This window comes from Urocampus carinirostris, chromosome 15 (genome assembly GCF_059441175.1).
Source record: "Urocampus carinirostris isolate Australia breed hairy pipefish chromosome 15, RoL_Ucar_1.0, whole genome shotgun sequence".
Taxonomy (NCBI): domain Eukaryota; kingdom Metazoa; phylum Chordata; class Actinopteri; order Syngnathiformes; family Syngnathidae; genus Urocampus; species Urocampus carinirostris.
The window spans coordinates 8,295,273-8,311,753 of NC_142363.1; the positions used below are offsets into that span (position 1 = coordinate 8,295,273).

The 16,481-nt window shown below is 37.5% G+C and overlaps 1 protein-coding gene across 2 annotated transcripts in view; it reads left to right on the forward strand.

The window, feature by feature from the left end:
* gphna (gephyrin a) overlaps positions 1-16,481 on the forward strand; it is a 61,721-nt gene that overhangs the window by 34,310 nt on the left and 10,930 nt on the right. For both annotated transcript variants that reach the window (XM_088354494.1, XM_088354496.1), the window contains 11 exons: positions 967-1,059; positions 1,206-1,261; positions 2,739-2,858; positions 2,937-2,995; positions 4,546-4,699; positions 5,477-5,598; positions 6,987-7,074; positions 9,498-9,571; positions 10,940-11,004; positions 12,105-12,208; positions 15,336-15,432. In XM_088354494.1, coding sequence (XP_088210620.1) covers positions 967-1,059; positions 1,206-1,261; positions 2,739-2,858; positions 2,937-2,995; positions 4,546-4,699; positions 5,477-5,598; positions 6,987-7,074; positions 9,498-9,571; positions 10,940-11,004; positions 12,105-12,208; positions 15,336-15,432 — 1,032 coding nt within the window. The remainder of the gene's footprint in view (positions 1-966; positions 1,060-1,205; positions 1,262-2,738; positions 2,859-2,936; positions 2,996-4,545; positions 4,700-5,476; positions 5,599-6,986; positions 7,075-9,497; positions 9,572-10,939; positions 11,005-12,104; positions 12,209-15,335; positions 15,433-16,481) is intronic.

The following is a 16,481-nucleotide window of genomic DNA, read 5'->3' on the forward strand; positions in this document are numbered from 1 at the left end:
GTTAAAATCCTCCTAAACTTTGAGTTTCGGTACACTTAGTTGATGTTGAGGCTGCCATTTTAGCTTGTTTTTGTTAATGTTTGAGATAGATGCTGTTTCACATGTGTGACTCTCAGCAGAGATTATAGTAACGTAAAGATACCTTAATCTGTTGGAAAAAAGAAATTTACCGTTGATTGTTTTCATTATCGATTTTTGTCAACAGCATTGAATAATCGTTCCAGCCCTACAATAGAAATTGTTTTTTTTTTAAGTGGACTGATCAGTTTTTGCATAAAATTTCCCTTCGGGGATGAATAAAGTATCTATCTATCTAGCTATCTAGCTATCTAGCTATCTAGCTATCTAGCTATCTATCTATCTAGCTAGCTATCTAGCTATCTAGCTATCTATCTAGCTATCTATCTAGCTATCTATCTAGCTATCTAGCTATCTATCTAGCTATCTATCTAGCTATCTATCTAGCTATCTATCTATCTAGCTATCTATCTAGCTATCTAGCTATCTAGCTATCTATCTATCTATCTATCTATCTATCTATCTATCTATCTATCTAATACTCATCTCATCTCATTAGCTGCACCGCTTATCCTCAGTAGGGTCGCGGGGGTGCTGGAGCCCATCCCAGCAATCATCGGACAGTGGGCAGGGGAAACCCTGAACTGGTTGCCAGCCAATCGCAGGGCACACAGGGACAGACAACTCGCTCGCTCATTCACACCTAGGGACAATTTGGACCGGCCAATCCACCTGAAATGCATGTCTTTGGAATGTGGGAGGAAACCCCTGCAAGCACAGGAAGTCCGGTAGCTGGATTTGAACCCACACAGGAGGTTCCCAAGACCTTAGAACTGTGCCGCACACGCGCTAACCAATGCGCCGCCGTGCTGCCCTGCATAATACTAATATATATCATTTCAATTTCTACTGTTAGATTATGTTGAGAGGTTCTGTTATTCTTTATAGACGGATTAGGTCGAGTGCTCGCTCAGGACATCTACGCCAAAGACAACCTTCCTCCATTTCCCGCCTCAGTTAAAGATGGCTACGCTGTAAGAGGTAAGCAGTAACCAGGTTGATTAAGGCTGATGATGGTTGCACTCGGGGATTTAAGAGATAAGAGTGAAACGGTCTTAAGTCACTTTTCAAGAAAGTTGCTGTAGTAGATGCCAGCTATATACGTTCATAGTATTTTCGTCCTGCAGCTGCTGATGGCCCAGGGGATCGTTTCATCATGGGAGAATCACAGGCTGGTCAACAGGTCAGCCTCTATTTGTTAATCAGTAAAATCGATCAAATTAGTTCATTTTATCTCAATTGTCGAAAGCAGTAAAGACTGCAAATAATAATTTGTAATGTTTTCTCTTGCTCAGCTACATCCTGCAGCGGCACAAAAATTTGATTGGTTTTGCTTATGTTTATTATGCTATTTTGTAAATAAGACCCTTCCCCACTGTACACAGCTTTGTACTGATTATTTGTTGTTTTTGTTCTTTCTAATCACTAGCATTCTAAGTCCACAAAAGTCTATGCATCAAGCTCAATGTATGCTTGAACAGTCAAAGCAAAGGCCTTAATCAGCCTTGTCCCTGGCAGTTTCGTGACTGGCAAATTACAATCCAGATGAGGCACGTCAATCATGGATTAGGGCTGTTGGATGATTTAATCCGGCCCGCTATAAATTTCTGAGTATGTCAAAAAAGAAGCGAGCCGCTAGGTCAGTGGTCGGGAACCCCAAAGTTTTTTTTCATTCATTTATTTTGGGGGAGAGCGAGCAATACCATATTTTTCAAGACAAAATCAAGCGAAACCACCAAACCCGCTCTGCAGTCAAAAGCAAAATTTTCAGAGCATTTTGGTACTCTGTTCTATTTCTCCGCCAAACATTTTTTTCTAAAGACCACATTTGTATTTCTTTGGATCCTTTGTAACTGCCCAGATTGTCATTAGACAGTGGTTGTGTTTATAAGTCAAACCCTCTGGCCATGAAGTCACTAATCCTGCAAAACGTTAAAATTTTGCAAACTTTTCAGCGCTTTTTACTTCACAATGTGATTCTACATGATTTGATAAAAGTTATGAAATAAGAATAATGCCAAAGCCTGTGTCCCTTATCAACAGATATACCTCTTTAAATCTGTCTCCCTCCCACAGTAGCTTTTTGACCTCCTTTTTTTTGTTAATGGTTTCAAAACAAGGTGCGAGCAGAGTTCTATTGTAATTATGTCACAAAAAACGGCAAACGAAAAGTTTATGGATGTATTTCCCTTCCGCGCAATGAAGGGCAGTGTGCTTTGCACCACTCAATCAAATTGATCATAATTTCGATTAGCAAAATGATTTGCCAAAAGAGCACGCTTTTTTAAGAACGTATTCATAGTTTACATCCAACAAGTTATGGGCATTGTTTTTTTGTAGAAAACCTTTTTTTAAATAATTAATTTCACTATGTAATTACTCTGCTTTTTGTTTGTGTGGGTGTGTTCAGCACTGTTGGTTGGGTTGTGTGTGGGTGTGGGACACAGTTTTTGCAGCAACTTAACTCCTTTTAGCAAAAAGTGCTGAGTAATCAAGATTAGTGTCAAAGGACCACTTTATTCCAAAACAGAGTAAAACTTGCTGTAACATACTGTACAATAAAAATACTTTGTGTGTATATGCGTATAATGTATGTAAAATGTAGTGAGGAAAAGTATGCTTAAAGTATACATTTTTATACTGACTATGCATCAATGCAGCCCACTCACACAGTGATGCCAGGCCAAGTGATGAGGGTGACCACTGGTGCTCCCATTCCTTGTGGTGCTGACGCAGTCGTCCAAGTGGAAGATACAGAACTCTTGAGGGAGTCTGAAGACGTAAGCCCCAAAAAGTTTTTGTTATCTGTGTAAATGTTTATTTTAAAGTGTGGTAACATTGCCTCTGCTATGTTTCAGGGCACAGAAGAGTTAGAAGTGAGGATTATGGTGCAGGCTCGGCCTGGACAGGATATCAGGTAAAAACCAGCAAACCAGCACATGTAGTCAAGTCACATTTATTTGTCTAGCCTTTAATCACAAGAAGTTTCAAAGGACTGCACAGTTCACAATTACAACATCCCCTGATCTGAAACCTGGATGTGGGAAAGGAAAAACTTCTGCAAGACGAAAATAAGAAACCTTGAGAGAGGGCCACACAAGAGGTGATCCTTCTTCCAGGATGACCAGGCTACAATACATGTTGCATTGGGTAACAATACACCAAGATGTAGTCAACATCAACAATAAACATAGGTAACAACTAAAATTGTTCAAGAAGTCTGAGACGGCGACAACGTAGCTTCCTATCTCAGCCAGCTGGTCAATACAGCTGGTCTGTTGTCTCATTTAGGTTCGTCCATCTCATGCACTTCACTACCAGCTAGGCAACAGGAAAGGACGAGAAAACTAAAGTATAAGGTTGGCATCAATCATAGATCATAAGTGTGTCTTGAGCCTAGATTTAAACACTTCCACTGAAGTTTCAGATCATACCTCAGGGGGCTGAGCATTCCACAGCACTAGGACCCAAATGGAGGACACTCTAAAACCTGCTGATTTTGTTTTGAAATATGTTATCAAAAATAATAAAACATTATACACCAAATTATTTAGTTATTAGTCATTTCGTATGTTTTTCAGGGGATCCCTGCACGAACTATGAAATACAAATTAAAATATTCTTAGAGCTACACAGACTAATTTTAGCTTTTTACACACTGAACACATTTCAAGTTGGACAACAATACCATATGCCTGAAAATGCAAAACAATGAAATATAATATCAAAAATATTAACTTCTTCAGTGCTATGAATAAATGTTAAAATGCAAAGATATTAACTATTTACAATTATTTTTTCCCACCCATTTACACAGAGATCCTCTGTAAAACATGCAATAAATATGAAGTAGAATAAATCAGACAAAGAGCAAAGGATCTGCAGTTGATTGAAAGCTCGAATGAACTCTGCTTCAGATCAAAAAATATCATCAAAATGAGGCCAAATTTGGCTTTTTTTCTGCATTTTATAAATACAGCAATTACTTTCTTTTTTTGTCTTCCAAATTGAACTTAATTATTACTCAACACCTATAAAGCCTTTTCCGCATTTGTAAACAAGTAAAACATATTGAAGCTGCAGAATTCATGTCAGTTTATAGCAGCACATAGACACATGAAGATTGTAAATCTTACATAAGAACAGCTCAAAATAACACAAAGTATTTGCTAGCAGCAAGATAGCGACTTTTTTTACTCTTCAAAGTCAACAACAAAAGACGTTCTTTTGATCTTTTTCGGGCGCGTTGTGGTTGAATTTGGCCATGTAAAAGGTGTACGAACCCTGCATAAAAAAGAACCTTGATCAATAATCGGGCCGAGAAGTAACAAACATGAATAATAATATCAGCATCTGATTTCAACAGTTGCGGGGAGGATCTCCGCAATATTACAAGGCACACATGCCCAAAAAGGCGTTTTCTGATGTTTCGCCTATGATTGAAGCTGGCTGTTGTTGTCTGTTCAGGCCTATAGGTCATGACATCAGACGAGGAGAGTGCGTGTTGGCTAAGGGGACACACATGGGACCTTCAGAAATCGGGTTGCTGGCTACAGTGGGAGTGACTGATGTCAGTGTGCACAAGTTCCCAGTGGTGGCTGTCATGTCCACTGGAAATGAGGTGTGTGCTCAGGGACGGACACAATTTCCTTCAAGAGTTTGGGGTCCTTTAGAAATATCTTTACTTTTGAAGGAAAAGCACGGATTTTTCCAATGAAGATAACATTTAACTTACCAGAAAGGCACCTTTTATATTGTTAACGTAATGAATGACTAGTTTAGCTGCAAATGTCTGTATGTTGTGTATGCTAACTGTGTTAGAAGGCTAATCTGGTTAAAGAAGCTATAAAACGGACTTTCCATTGAGCTAATCGAGTATCTGGGGCGGAAGCACGGGTCTGGGTGAGGTGGGGCCACCTAGATTTTCCCCCAAAAAAATCTCCACAGTTCTCAAATATTCTCTTTTCCCTACCCCAGGGACCACAAATGGCCGCAACTGATAAGTTTAAAGTTTAGTGGACACTCAAAATGAGGAGAAATACATCAATGGATTTTTAAACTTGCAAGGAGAATTGGGGAAAGTGCGACTTGCGTTAAGAAATTCCAACCTGTTCTAAAGGCCCTCCCCTGAGCCCTTTCTTTTTATTAAATCTCATTGGTTACAAAAGCAGATCTACCTTAAAGAGTGTGGCCATCAAAGAACAGCAACATGATCGGCCAATAGTGAAAATTATGCAAACAGTTCATAATACTCAACATCTAAACCAGCATTATGTGATATCTCCTTTGCAGGTGTTTGATATTAAAAAGAGAATAAACCTATTAGTAAGAATAATCCTTAAATGTGATTGAGTTACCATGTTCTTTGTCAACTAATCCACTATTTGTTACAATAAAGCTGTTGAATCCAGAAGACGATCTTCACCCCGGAAAGATCAGAGACTCCAACCGCTCGACTCTGCTCACCACCATCCAGGAACATGGATACCCCACAATCAATCTGGGCATTGTTGGAGACAAGTAAAATACATTACAATTAATAAATGTGTTTTTCTAGTTTTGGTAAAACTTGTGCATTCATTTGTGATATAACAATGTATTGATTATTCATTACAAGCATGTAGGGGAATAGTAATAACCTTTAGGGCTCGTATGGATGCTTGAAATCCTTGAAAATGCTTGAATTTTAATTTTGAGTTTTCAATGATTGAAAAGTGCTTGAATTTTGGGGTAAAGTGTTGTATATTCTCAAAATTGATGCCTTGTTTGACAACAAATCTGCTTGAAAATGACAGCGACGCTGCTCTCTATTGGCTTAACTTTGTCACTGCATTTTTCCTCCCTCGGGATTAACGGAGCTGGCCTTAGTTTGCACGACATTGTCCTATAAAGCGTCACCGGTCCGTATGGGACGCAATACCTAAACATCACGATAAATGCAGATATATTTGTGGATCTGCCAAATATACGATTCTCACCAGATTGCTTGTTTTAATGCTACTGTAGAAAATTATTTTTTTTCTTAGAAAGTCTTAAAAAGTGCTTGAATGACTGTTTAGAAAAGGAGTGTCAAAGTCAAACGGACAGAGGGCCAAATTAAACATTTGATTACAAGCTGAGTGCCGCCCTTATCAAATATTAAAAATGAAAGATGCATTTAATGCTAGTTGCTAATGTTGTGCTAGTTGCAGCTTGTGACCCCTAAAGCAATGCTAAACCATACTGTTGTCAACAGCTAAAGCTAGATTTAAGCTCAATGCTGGGTGACTACACCCGAATATCAAAGAAAAATGATACTTAAAATAGGAAAAGAAAGGATTTCTTTGCACCTAATTAGAGTTTCAATTTTCTAATGTTTTACTTGAGCCGATGCTAGTTGCCGAAGCCAAATATGATCTCACTACTTAAAATAATGTTTTTTTGTGGTGTTTTATGTCTAATTATGATAACTTTTCCAATGTTTTTAATTGAGAAGGTTGATGCTTGACGCTGGCTCAGACACGCTGGTGGCTAGCTAGCGGCTATCCACTATTATGTATTCGTCATTAGCCTATAGTTTCAAAAGAGGGCCATGTTGATTTAGGAGAAAAAAATAATAATGCCAATATTCTTCCATTCGCTCAACTGAAAAATGTTTTAAATTGTAATTGGTTTGTATTACAATACAATGAAGTTCACAAATCTATTAACCATGGACATCATTCTTAAAGAAGAACTAAAGTGCAGTAAAAAACGGAACATAACGATTCCTGGTGTATTATACAAAAATGTCCCAAGATGATCTCAGGGGCCGTAGAAAACCCTTTGTGGTATAGAGATTCTTCTGTTTCTAAATACTTCCCCCTGTTTAAATGGATACAAGCTTCTTTCAATTCATGAATATGAATATTTTCTACCTGTATTTGCAGCCCCGATGACCTGCTCTCAGCTCTCCATGAGGGAATCAGTCGTGCTGATGTCATCATCACCTCAGGGGGTGTGTCCATGGGAGAGAAGGTAGGCACCACCCGCCGACTCATCAAAGTTGAATCATCTACTGTATTTTCCGGACTATAAACCCCCGAATGGACCAGAAATTTGAAAGTGTGCCAGAATATACGGTGGATAAGATTGGTATATACTGTATGTATTTTACAATGGCATGTTACTCACTATGTCTTCCAAAAAAGTAACGTATTTAGTAACTTAGTTACTCCATAGTAAAAGTAACTAGTTACCAGGGAAAGTAACCATTTCCGTTACTTTAAAAATAAGTTGTTGTATGTTAAAGAATTACGAGTCAGTTGAATAGAGAAGAAACAGACGGGTAGTTGTGTTATAGAACCATGTAATATTTATTGCACCTAGCTAGCTACATTATCCTACACAAGGTTCACTCTATAGAATACATCACAATCTCTAGTCAGACAACTGCTCAAGTAGACATTTGCTTCTGTACTTCAAGTATTTTCACACAACAAAAGTAAACCGTTCAAGAATATAAAGTGCGTTTAACACAGTAGTTTCAAATAAATAAATAAAACTCTTACAACCTGAGACAACTGCACAATAAATAATTTGTTCACAAAAATAGTCAATAGCAAAACAAAACGTGACTATTCAAACTTTGTTTCATTGTAATCTTACTTAAGAACTACATTACCCAAAATTCCTCATTGTTCCTGAGCATGCGTGGTGTGTCCCCTAATGTTAACAATTGTATGCTATGGTTTACCTGCGAGTGACACGAAAGTACACCCGTCCAGGCCAACACACCCTGTCTCAATTTATTCAAATTAACGCACCGCTTTTCACTGACAGTAATGGTATTGGCGTTGTAATGGCTGACGAAAATAGTTGGATTAGCCCATTACTAAGAAAAAAAATAACTCCGTTACAGAAACGGCGTTATTCCCAACACTGGTATTTATACTACACGAGGTATTAGGCCAGGGGTCGGGAACCTATGGCTCGCGAGCCATATATGGCTCTTTCTATGAGTACCTGTGGCTCGGAGACAAATTTGATTGCATGCAAATTTTCTCCATCTCGTCCAAAACATAAGCTACTAATCCTGTTCAGGTACACACAAAGCCATACCAAAGCTGATTTGAGAACAGTGCTTGGCAGAATATATAGGGCACGTTTTTCACTACAATTTACAGTCAAGGTGTCACACGAAAAAAAAAAAAAAAACTCATTCTGGCTGTACATCGCTAAAGAATCCGTTATATAAAACTCACTATATGATCCGTGTTCAGTGTTCAGATACCTTATGATGAATCCACAGAACACACTGTAAATACGCCAAAACACCGGAAGAGAACTTAAAGTTTTTTGATTGGGTGAGTGGGAGGGATGGGTGGAGCTATGCAAAAAGTGCAAGCACTCCCTCCCATCTCTCGCCCTACGCCGTCTGCACCATAGATAAGCACATCAGGCTCCCTGTTTGCAGAATGTTGTGACGTTTTTACAAAATAACTGCTTACATCTGGTTTTGAAACCAATACGTATGAAAAAAAGGGTCAAAGTGAGTTTAACCGATCTTGAGTAATTGCAAGAAAGAGACAGGTTTAAAGTGGTATGTTTGTTGATTTTGGGACAGGGGCTCTGGCATTAATCTGACAAGGTACTATAAGTTTTTGTTTGGGGCGCGTGTTTAGCATTATAGTAAATTTGTCTCATAATATATGGTGTGGCTCTTTCCCAAAATAAAATTAATATATTTTGCTTTTATGGCTCTTTGAGTCAAAAAGGTTCCCGACCCCTATATTAGGCTATATTACCTTGTTTTTGCAATGAAGCATCAATCGAAATACATCGCTAACCCTAAATTGCAAAAAATTGTATGCAACGTGAATCAAACCGGGTTGCAGTGCTGAGAGCACAGACAATTAACCATTTAACCGCCAGCATATGTCATATGAAGGCATTAGATTTGATCTCATTAGCACACTATTTTTAGTCGCAGTGCCAGAAAAGAATGTTTGTGAATGAATAAACTAATAAGTCGCCCCGAAAGATATAAAGTTCGATTCATCATTAGATACATCTTTCAGAGTTTTTTTCTCATTTCGCTTAATTGTTTTTCGCACCATAAGTAAAAATATTGTGATAATGAGATGAATGTCCCGAATGCCTTTTCGTATGTCATCTGTATCGCTAGTCATCTATTGTTAAGTTTGGCACACTTGCGACCTTAGTTGATACAACGTTGAATACACAAAAAAACACGGTAGCTCTTACTGTAGTTTTAATTTTCTGCGCCTTATATAATATATGACAAAATATTTTTTTTTGTCGGTGCAGTTTATATTCAGGTGCTTATATTCAGGTGCACCTCATAGACCGGAAAATACGCTGATTTTATTTTCATGACAAAATTGAGAAGTTACATCCAGGGCAGTCTGCTAACCATAACTTGATGCTTATCCTACCAGGACTTCCTGAAGCAGGTGTTGGACATTGACCTCCATGCTCAGATTCACTTTGGGCGTGTATTTATGAAGCCAGGGTGAGTAGATGCAAACATCAATTTATGTAACAGCTTTTAAACCCCTTAACGTTCCGACGGGCGGCCGGCTTTGCTGAGAAGCAAAGTCGTTTCTTCATTGTGTCACTAGCCACTAAAATACCTATCATTAGAAAGCTTGAACCTTTGGGATTCAAGATATGCCGACCATTTCAAAACGTACGCATCACAGAAACATCATGGTCAGTCTAAAGCAAGATCTTGAAAACTACAAAGCTCACCATGGCCTTATTACATCCAGGACTGTCCAGTCAATCCAACCGAGTAAAATATTCACTCAAACTTATAATATTGCAGACTGATTAAAGAAATCCACCTAAAAGTATTTCTGCATCGTTCGACGTTTCTTGTTGCAATCTGTCTGTTTCGCCACATGTTTTCCATTTACAAATAAACAGACTTCTAAAATTACCTTTATTGACACCACTCGGCCAATAGCATGCATTTTTTCACGGTCAGCAGCTCGCTATAGCCTGTATTGATAAAACAGAGGTCACCTTATTTAGCTCCGAATATCTTTAGCCATCTCAATCCATCTCATCTCATTAGCTGCACCGCTTATCCACAATAGGGTCGCGGGGGTGCTGGAGCCCATCCCAGCAATCATCAGGCAGTGGGCAGGGGACACCCTGAACTGGTAGCCAGCCAATCACAGTCTTCAGCCAGTTGTAACCAATTCAAATGATGATTTACACATTGGTTAGCCAATACAATTCTGAAAAGAACGTTTAACTGATAGTCACTGTGTATTTAATTTAGTCCCCAAAATAAACACGTTTGCACAATCATTGATTGACCTCTGCAAAAAAAAAAAAACATTCACAACTCTTTAAAAATGTCAAAAAATAAATGGCCAGAGTAAAATACATGAATATAAGTTTAAAGGGCTGTGAACTGGTCGTCTCCAAATAGCCACTTTTAAAAAAGGCCTAAACTTACCCTTAGAAAAATGTGTGAATACAACGTTTAGTTTTTCAGATTGTGATTAAATCTGACAAGGTAGTAGGTGAGGCTTCAATGTATTGTTTCACCTGTTTTCCAGCTAAAATGCCTAATCTACAGATATTTGATGGCAAAAGAAATTCAGGCAAGAATAATAACCTTTCTATTTCTGTGTGTTCCAACTCGGACTACTCAATGTTAGTAGCACTTACAGTAATTATTTCAGTTTTGGACAAAACTTCAGAGTGTTACCTTTCAAAACAGTCCATATTCTCCAAACAGTTCAAGAACAGTATTCAATTTACTTGGGATTGTGATTTTAGGTAAATTTTACAGGAACATTCAGGGGTTAAAAAGTCTTTGATTTTAGAGAAACATGTACAAAACGGGGTTATGTTTGTTTTTTAGTCTTCCCACTACCTTTGCCACTGTTGACATTGATGGAGGGCGGAAACTCATCTTTGCTTTGCCAGGTATGAAACTTGTGTCGCTCATGATTGGGTTGCAGGTAGTTGAGCAATCAATTAGTATTTTGGAATGACATAATTACTAATACTTTTACCCACTGTTGGTAAAAGTATCAGGCCAATACAAGACTTTATTTAAAAAAATCATTACTCACAGTGATAGAGAATCCAACCTGGGGCTGTTTTACAGTGTGTAATGAGAAATCTAAAGGAAACCTATCTAGCTGAATCAACTTTTTGGAGCCTTTGGCCATTTTTGAACGCCAATCCCCACAAAAAACACAGTCAATGTGTTGTTTTGTTCCAATCACCTATCTCTTAGACACATTTCTGCGCTCCAACATTTGTTTTCTCAGCCTTTTTTAAACTTGCACTAAAGCCACGTATGGGTCTTTGGTGCTTCCTAGTGGCTCCCTGGCAATTTTGACAAAATGGTTGACAAAAAAAATAGTATGGTGTTGAAGATAAGACCAATTTGTTGAATCGTCTCATACGTGTTCAAAGAAATGCAGGAATCAATGTCGCCAGAGGGAGTTCTTGTTTATTTGATACAGCAGTGTCACAAGAATAACTCTGTAGGACAGTACCAGAAGGTATATGCAGTTTTCCATAATGTGGCAAGATTTGCGGCAATTTATCATATAAAGTAAAGTAGATCGGGTCTTAAATCCAGACTGTTGTTCAATAAAACGGCAAGATTCTTTTTAGAATCATAATAAGACAGTACAAAAGTGATTTGTTAAAAAATAATAATAATCACAAGGTACAGTAACTGTATCTATTAAACAAATACTTTAAATGAAAACGAAAAAAGGTAGAACTTTTCTGGCAGACACTTTCCTTCTTTGTCTCTTCTTCGTTGTACACTTTTCCTTATGACCAACTTTTTTGGGACTCAATATTATTGACAAAAAAGGCTATAAAACACACTATATTACAATAAAATGAGTTACGAAAACATCCATTGATTTTATGCAAGTCAAAAAAGACGCCCTACATCAGAATACATTCTGAAGAACTGTTAACCAATACTTGTTGGAAAATGTTATTAAAAATACATTTATTATTCTTAAAAGTTTTCCTCCGTGAAACTTTGATTTTCACAGGTAACCCAGTGTCTGCAGTGGTCACATGTAATCTCTTTGTGATTCCTGCTCTGAGGAAGATGCAAGGCATTCTCGACCCTAGACCAACCATCATCAAAGCAAGGGTAAACATCTCGTATACAATCCCTACTGACAATATTCCTCTGCCTTTGAATTCTGAAAAAGAAAATGTTGACATGCCTCCCTCCACACTCGGTTGTGGAGTAGGTGAAATTTCAGTCCATCTAGTGTTGCTGAACTCTGTTGTCTCATCCAGATTTTTCCTGCCAAAGAAAATAGTTTCTAGCTAAAAATCAGATCAATTAATATACTGTATACCGAAGGTTTTTCTCAAATTGGGAGATTTGTTTTGACACATTTTTGAAGGCCTACTGAAAATGTGGTTCTGAAGCAACATGGGCATTGGACATATCAAAAGAAAGCATAAAACCTCATCTTTCATGAAAAAAAATGTTTCGAGTTTTTACTGTTGTTTTGTAAACGAATGCAGAAATCCCTTGGTTAAGATGATCAATGGGGACCAGAACCACCCGCGAAAAGTGAAAATCTGCGAAGTAGAGTAGCTCTTTCTTGAAAGCCCATAAAGGGTTAAACTTATCTCGAGATGACTGAGAGTATAGGACTGTAACAAAAAACAAACATCGATTTTTTTTAAATAATAACAATCAACACATTATAGCAGTTGAATGAATTGTTTTATTGTCATTTTACAAAAGTAAAACGAAATTGGAGAGCTAAGCAATTTAGAGAGCGCCGGCTGTGATCAAAATAAGACTGTCCCGAGTGTAGTGGTTTACCACGAGATGACCTGGCGTTGACAAGATTAGGGTTCGCAGCAGTGGCTTCGGAGAGTTGTTAGCCTAGCCGTTAGCACTTGCCTTATCCCAGACGCCTACAATAATCCATGAAGCACCCGCTTGTGATCAGCGCTCTTCTGACTTTCCTTATGAGTTTCTTTCCTTTGTTTTGATTCGGAAAAGTTGACTGCTCATACAGCAGCCTATCACGGCCACTCACACATCGTCACACCCACTAACACAGAGCGCCCTCCCTTATCTGTCCCCGCTGAACACAATGCACAATAAAATGATAGTAATGACTACAAAGACAAAAATAAATTAATTCAAAAATTCGCAAAGGAGTGAACTAGCAATAACCGAAGCGTGAAGTAGCGATGGGTCTCTGTACTCATTTCTAGAAAACGATTGACAAAAATGTCTTTTTGTAAAAGGATAAGGGGGATTTGTGATAGTTCCAATCCCTATACAATGCTTTGCATAAACAACACAAGGGCACTTTGCTTACAAAATAGCAATTTATTGCAAGAACACCGAACTGATTCATTAACTATATCTGAACTTTTCAGCACCAGATGTTTCCAGTGAATTGATTACACGATTTCAGTCGCCATAGCGACCGTGTTTCCCAGGGCGACTATTCCCAGAGGCTTGATACTTACCAATAAGCTACGCCAAATTTTTTATAATAGTTTTTTAAAATAAAACAATACGTTTCGGAACTAGGGGACAATGCTTTTGTAAGTTTTATTATACATATGTCTATATATATATATATATATATATATATATATATATATATATATAAACTGCATGAATATTAACTATTTTAGTACCCCAAATGATAATTACTTTCAGGGTTACCGATGTTGTGAAAACAATTGTTAACAAAATAATTTAGCATTTACAAGCACTAAGGGCTCTGCAGCAAATATTACGCTTTGTGCCAAAAATATGCACAATGTCATCTTTAAATGGAAATTGCAAATATGAAATTTCGAGCACCACCAAGCGTCAAAAATATACTCTTTGTGAAAACTATAGTTTTTCTGCCTTCTCCACTTGCCGCTTAACAGTGTTGAATATATCAGGGTTTGTACAGGTGCCTGAAATCCTTGAAAATGCTTGTATTCAATGTTGTGTTTTCAAGGTCAGGAAAATGCTTGAATTTTGTGTTGAAGAGCTTGAAAATGCTTGAAATCATTGCCGTTAGACTACGCAATAAATATATATATTTTTAATTTAGCCTTAGTCAGTTTTAGATCAGGGGATGATGTTATAATAGTTTGTTGTCTATACAGCCCTTTGAGACTTCTTGTGATTAAGGGCTATACAGTAGAAATAAACATGACTTGACTTGACGTGATGTTGTCATGTGGAGCATCACCAGCCCCAATTGGTCGCGCCCAAGAGGACAGCCCTCTTTAGAAAACTGTCTCTTCAAACGGCTTCTCAGTTTTACTTTTTATTGTTTTAATGATATATTATCATTAATAATAAAACATTATGAACAAAATTATTTGCTAATTAGGAATTTCATGTTTTGCTGGATCCCTGAAAATATTCACAGATCTACCAAAAAATTGCAGAATACAAAACAATTATAGCTTTCTACACACAGAGGTTGAAAGTCAAAAGACAACACAAAATCTGATAATGCAAGACATTTAAATAAAAATTTAAAAAAATTAACTCTTCAGTGTTTATACATTAACGATAAAATGCCCCCAAAAATAAAATTATGTTTTCACCAATTTAGACACAAATCCTCTGAAAAACACAAACTAATATAAATTTAAATTAGGTTAAACAAAAAGCAAAAGATCAGTAGTCTCTAAGATTGAAAGATTGAATGCACTCTGCTTGGTAACAATCAATATCATTCAAATCTGTCCAAATTTGGCTCATTTTTCTGTTACTGTTTTTTTTTGTCCTAGGTATTGAACTCCTTATTACCAAACACCTAGAGACCCTATTGGTATTTTTTAACATGTGTGACGTTTTAAAGCTGCACGTGCATTGTTGAAGCAGAACGGCTGAATTCATGTCACTTTATAGCAGCCCATTGTCACAAAAAGATTGTACATTGTAGCACAAAGTATGTGCTACCAGCAGGATAGCGACTTTATTTAAGTCATCAAAGTCAACTAAAAATCGTTCTTTTGCTCAGAGCTGGATTTCTTCCTCTATAGGCACTGGAAAAATTGACCAAATTGCCTTGAAAGTGTTTGAAAAGTGTTTGAATTTGTCCATGAAAAAGTGGACGAACCCTGATATTTTCATGTGAATTTTTCTCTTTCTGTAGCACGGTTGCTTAAATGTGGGTTCAGTGTCCATCCCTTCTGGAAATTCCTAACTACACTGCGTGCCTTTTTTAGACATAAACTTTTTTTGTGTGTGAAATTGTTTTAAATTTAGTTTTGTTTTGTTTCAGCTTTCATGTGATGTAAAGCTGGATCCTCGACCAGAGTACCATCGCTGCATTCTCACCTGGCATCACCAGGAGCCATTGCCCTGGGCGCAAAGCACAGGTAAATGTAGATGTAAATGGTCTGCATTTATATAGCACTTTTCAAGTCAATGAAAACCTCCCAAAGCGCTTTACAATGTGCTTCACATTTTTCCCTTGTACACTCTAACTAACCAATAGCAACTACCTGCTATCGGATTCAGTGTCTTGCCCAAGGACACTCCAACATATAACACGAAGGAGCCGGGAATCGAACCTGCAACCTCTTGATCGAGACAAGCGCTTTACCCCCTGGACCAATGCCGCCCATTAATTGCACTAATGCAGTCATGCTTTACATACGCTCGTACTCCCATTGAGAAATAAAAGGCAAGAAATAATTTCAATCAACCCCAAAGACTCATTTTTTAAAATCAGTTTTCATTTAACTTTCCAATAATTGTTATTGCCAAAGTAATATTGCCACCTAACGTATTGATGAGTTGGTTTTTAGCTTTTTTATTTGGGCACAGCACAAAAAAATCCCATCAACCACAAATTTACAAAAGAAACAAATATTTTATGGTTGTTCAACTAAGTTTGAAGCCTGAAATATTGCAATTTGTCAAAAAGTTGTTTTGGGGCCAATACTTTTGCAAGACAAGGTAAGTAGTAGTTTGCACAACGCTCGTGTAGTGCAACCAAAAACAAGCGCTATAAAACACAAGGTAGAATTCAAACTACAGGGACTCCAAGTGACCAAACTTCACCATTTTCCTTTTGAACTCTTTCACAATTGTATTAAGTTTTAGGGGGTACCCATAGCAGCAAGAAAGCAGGCAATTATGCCCAGATCTGTCTCTTGTATCTCTTTCTCTCTCACTTGTTCTCTCTTTTTCTATTTTGGTGTCTCTCTTGTTCTCTTGTTCTCACTTATCTCTCTCCTTTTTTCTCTTTCAGTCTTTCTCTCTTTCCCCTTTTCTCTTGCTCTCTTTCTGATTTTCTTTTTTTGCTCTCTCTTACTTTCTCTTTTTTCTCTCTGTTTATCACTGTCTCTTTCGTTTTTTTTTCTCTTTTTTTCTTAGTCCCTTTCTCAATGTTTCACTCTTCTCTTGTTCTCTCTCTTTCAAG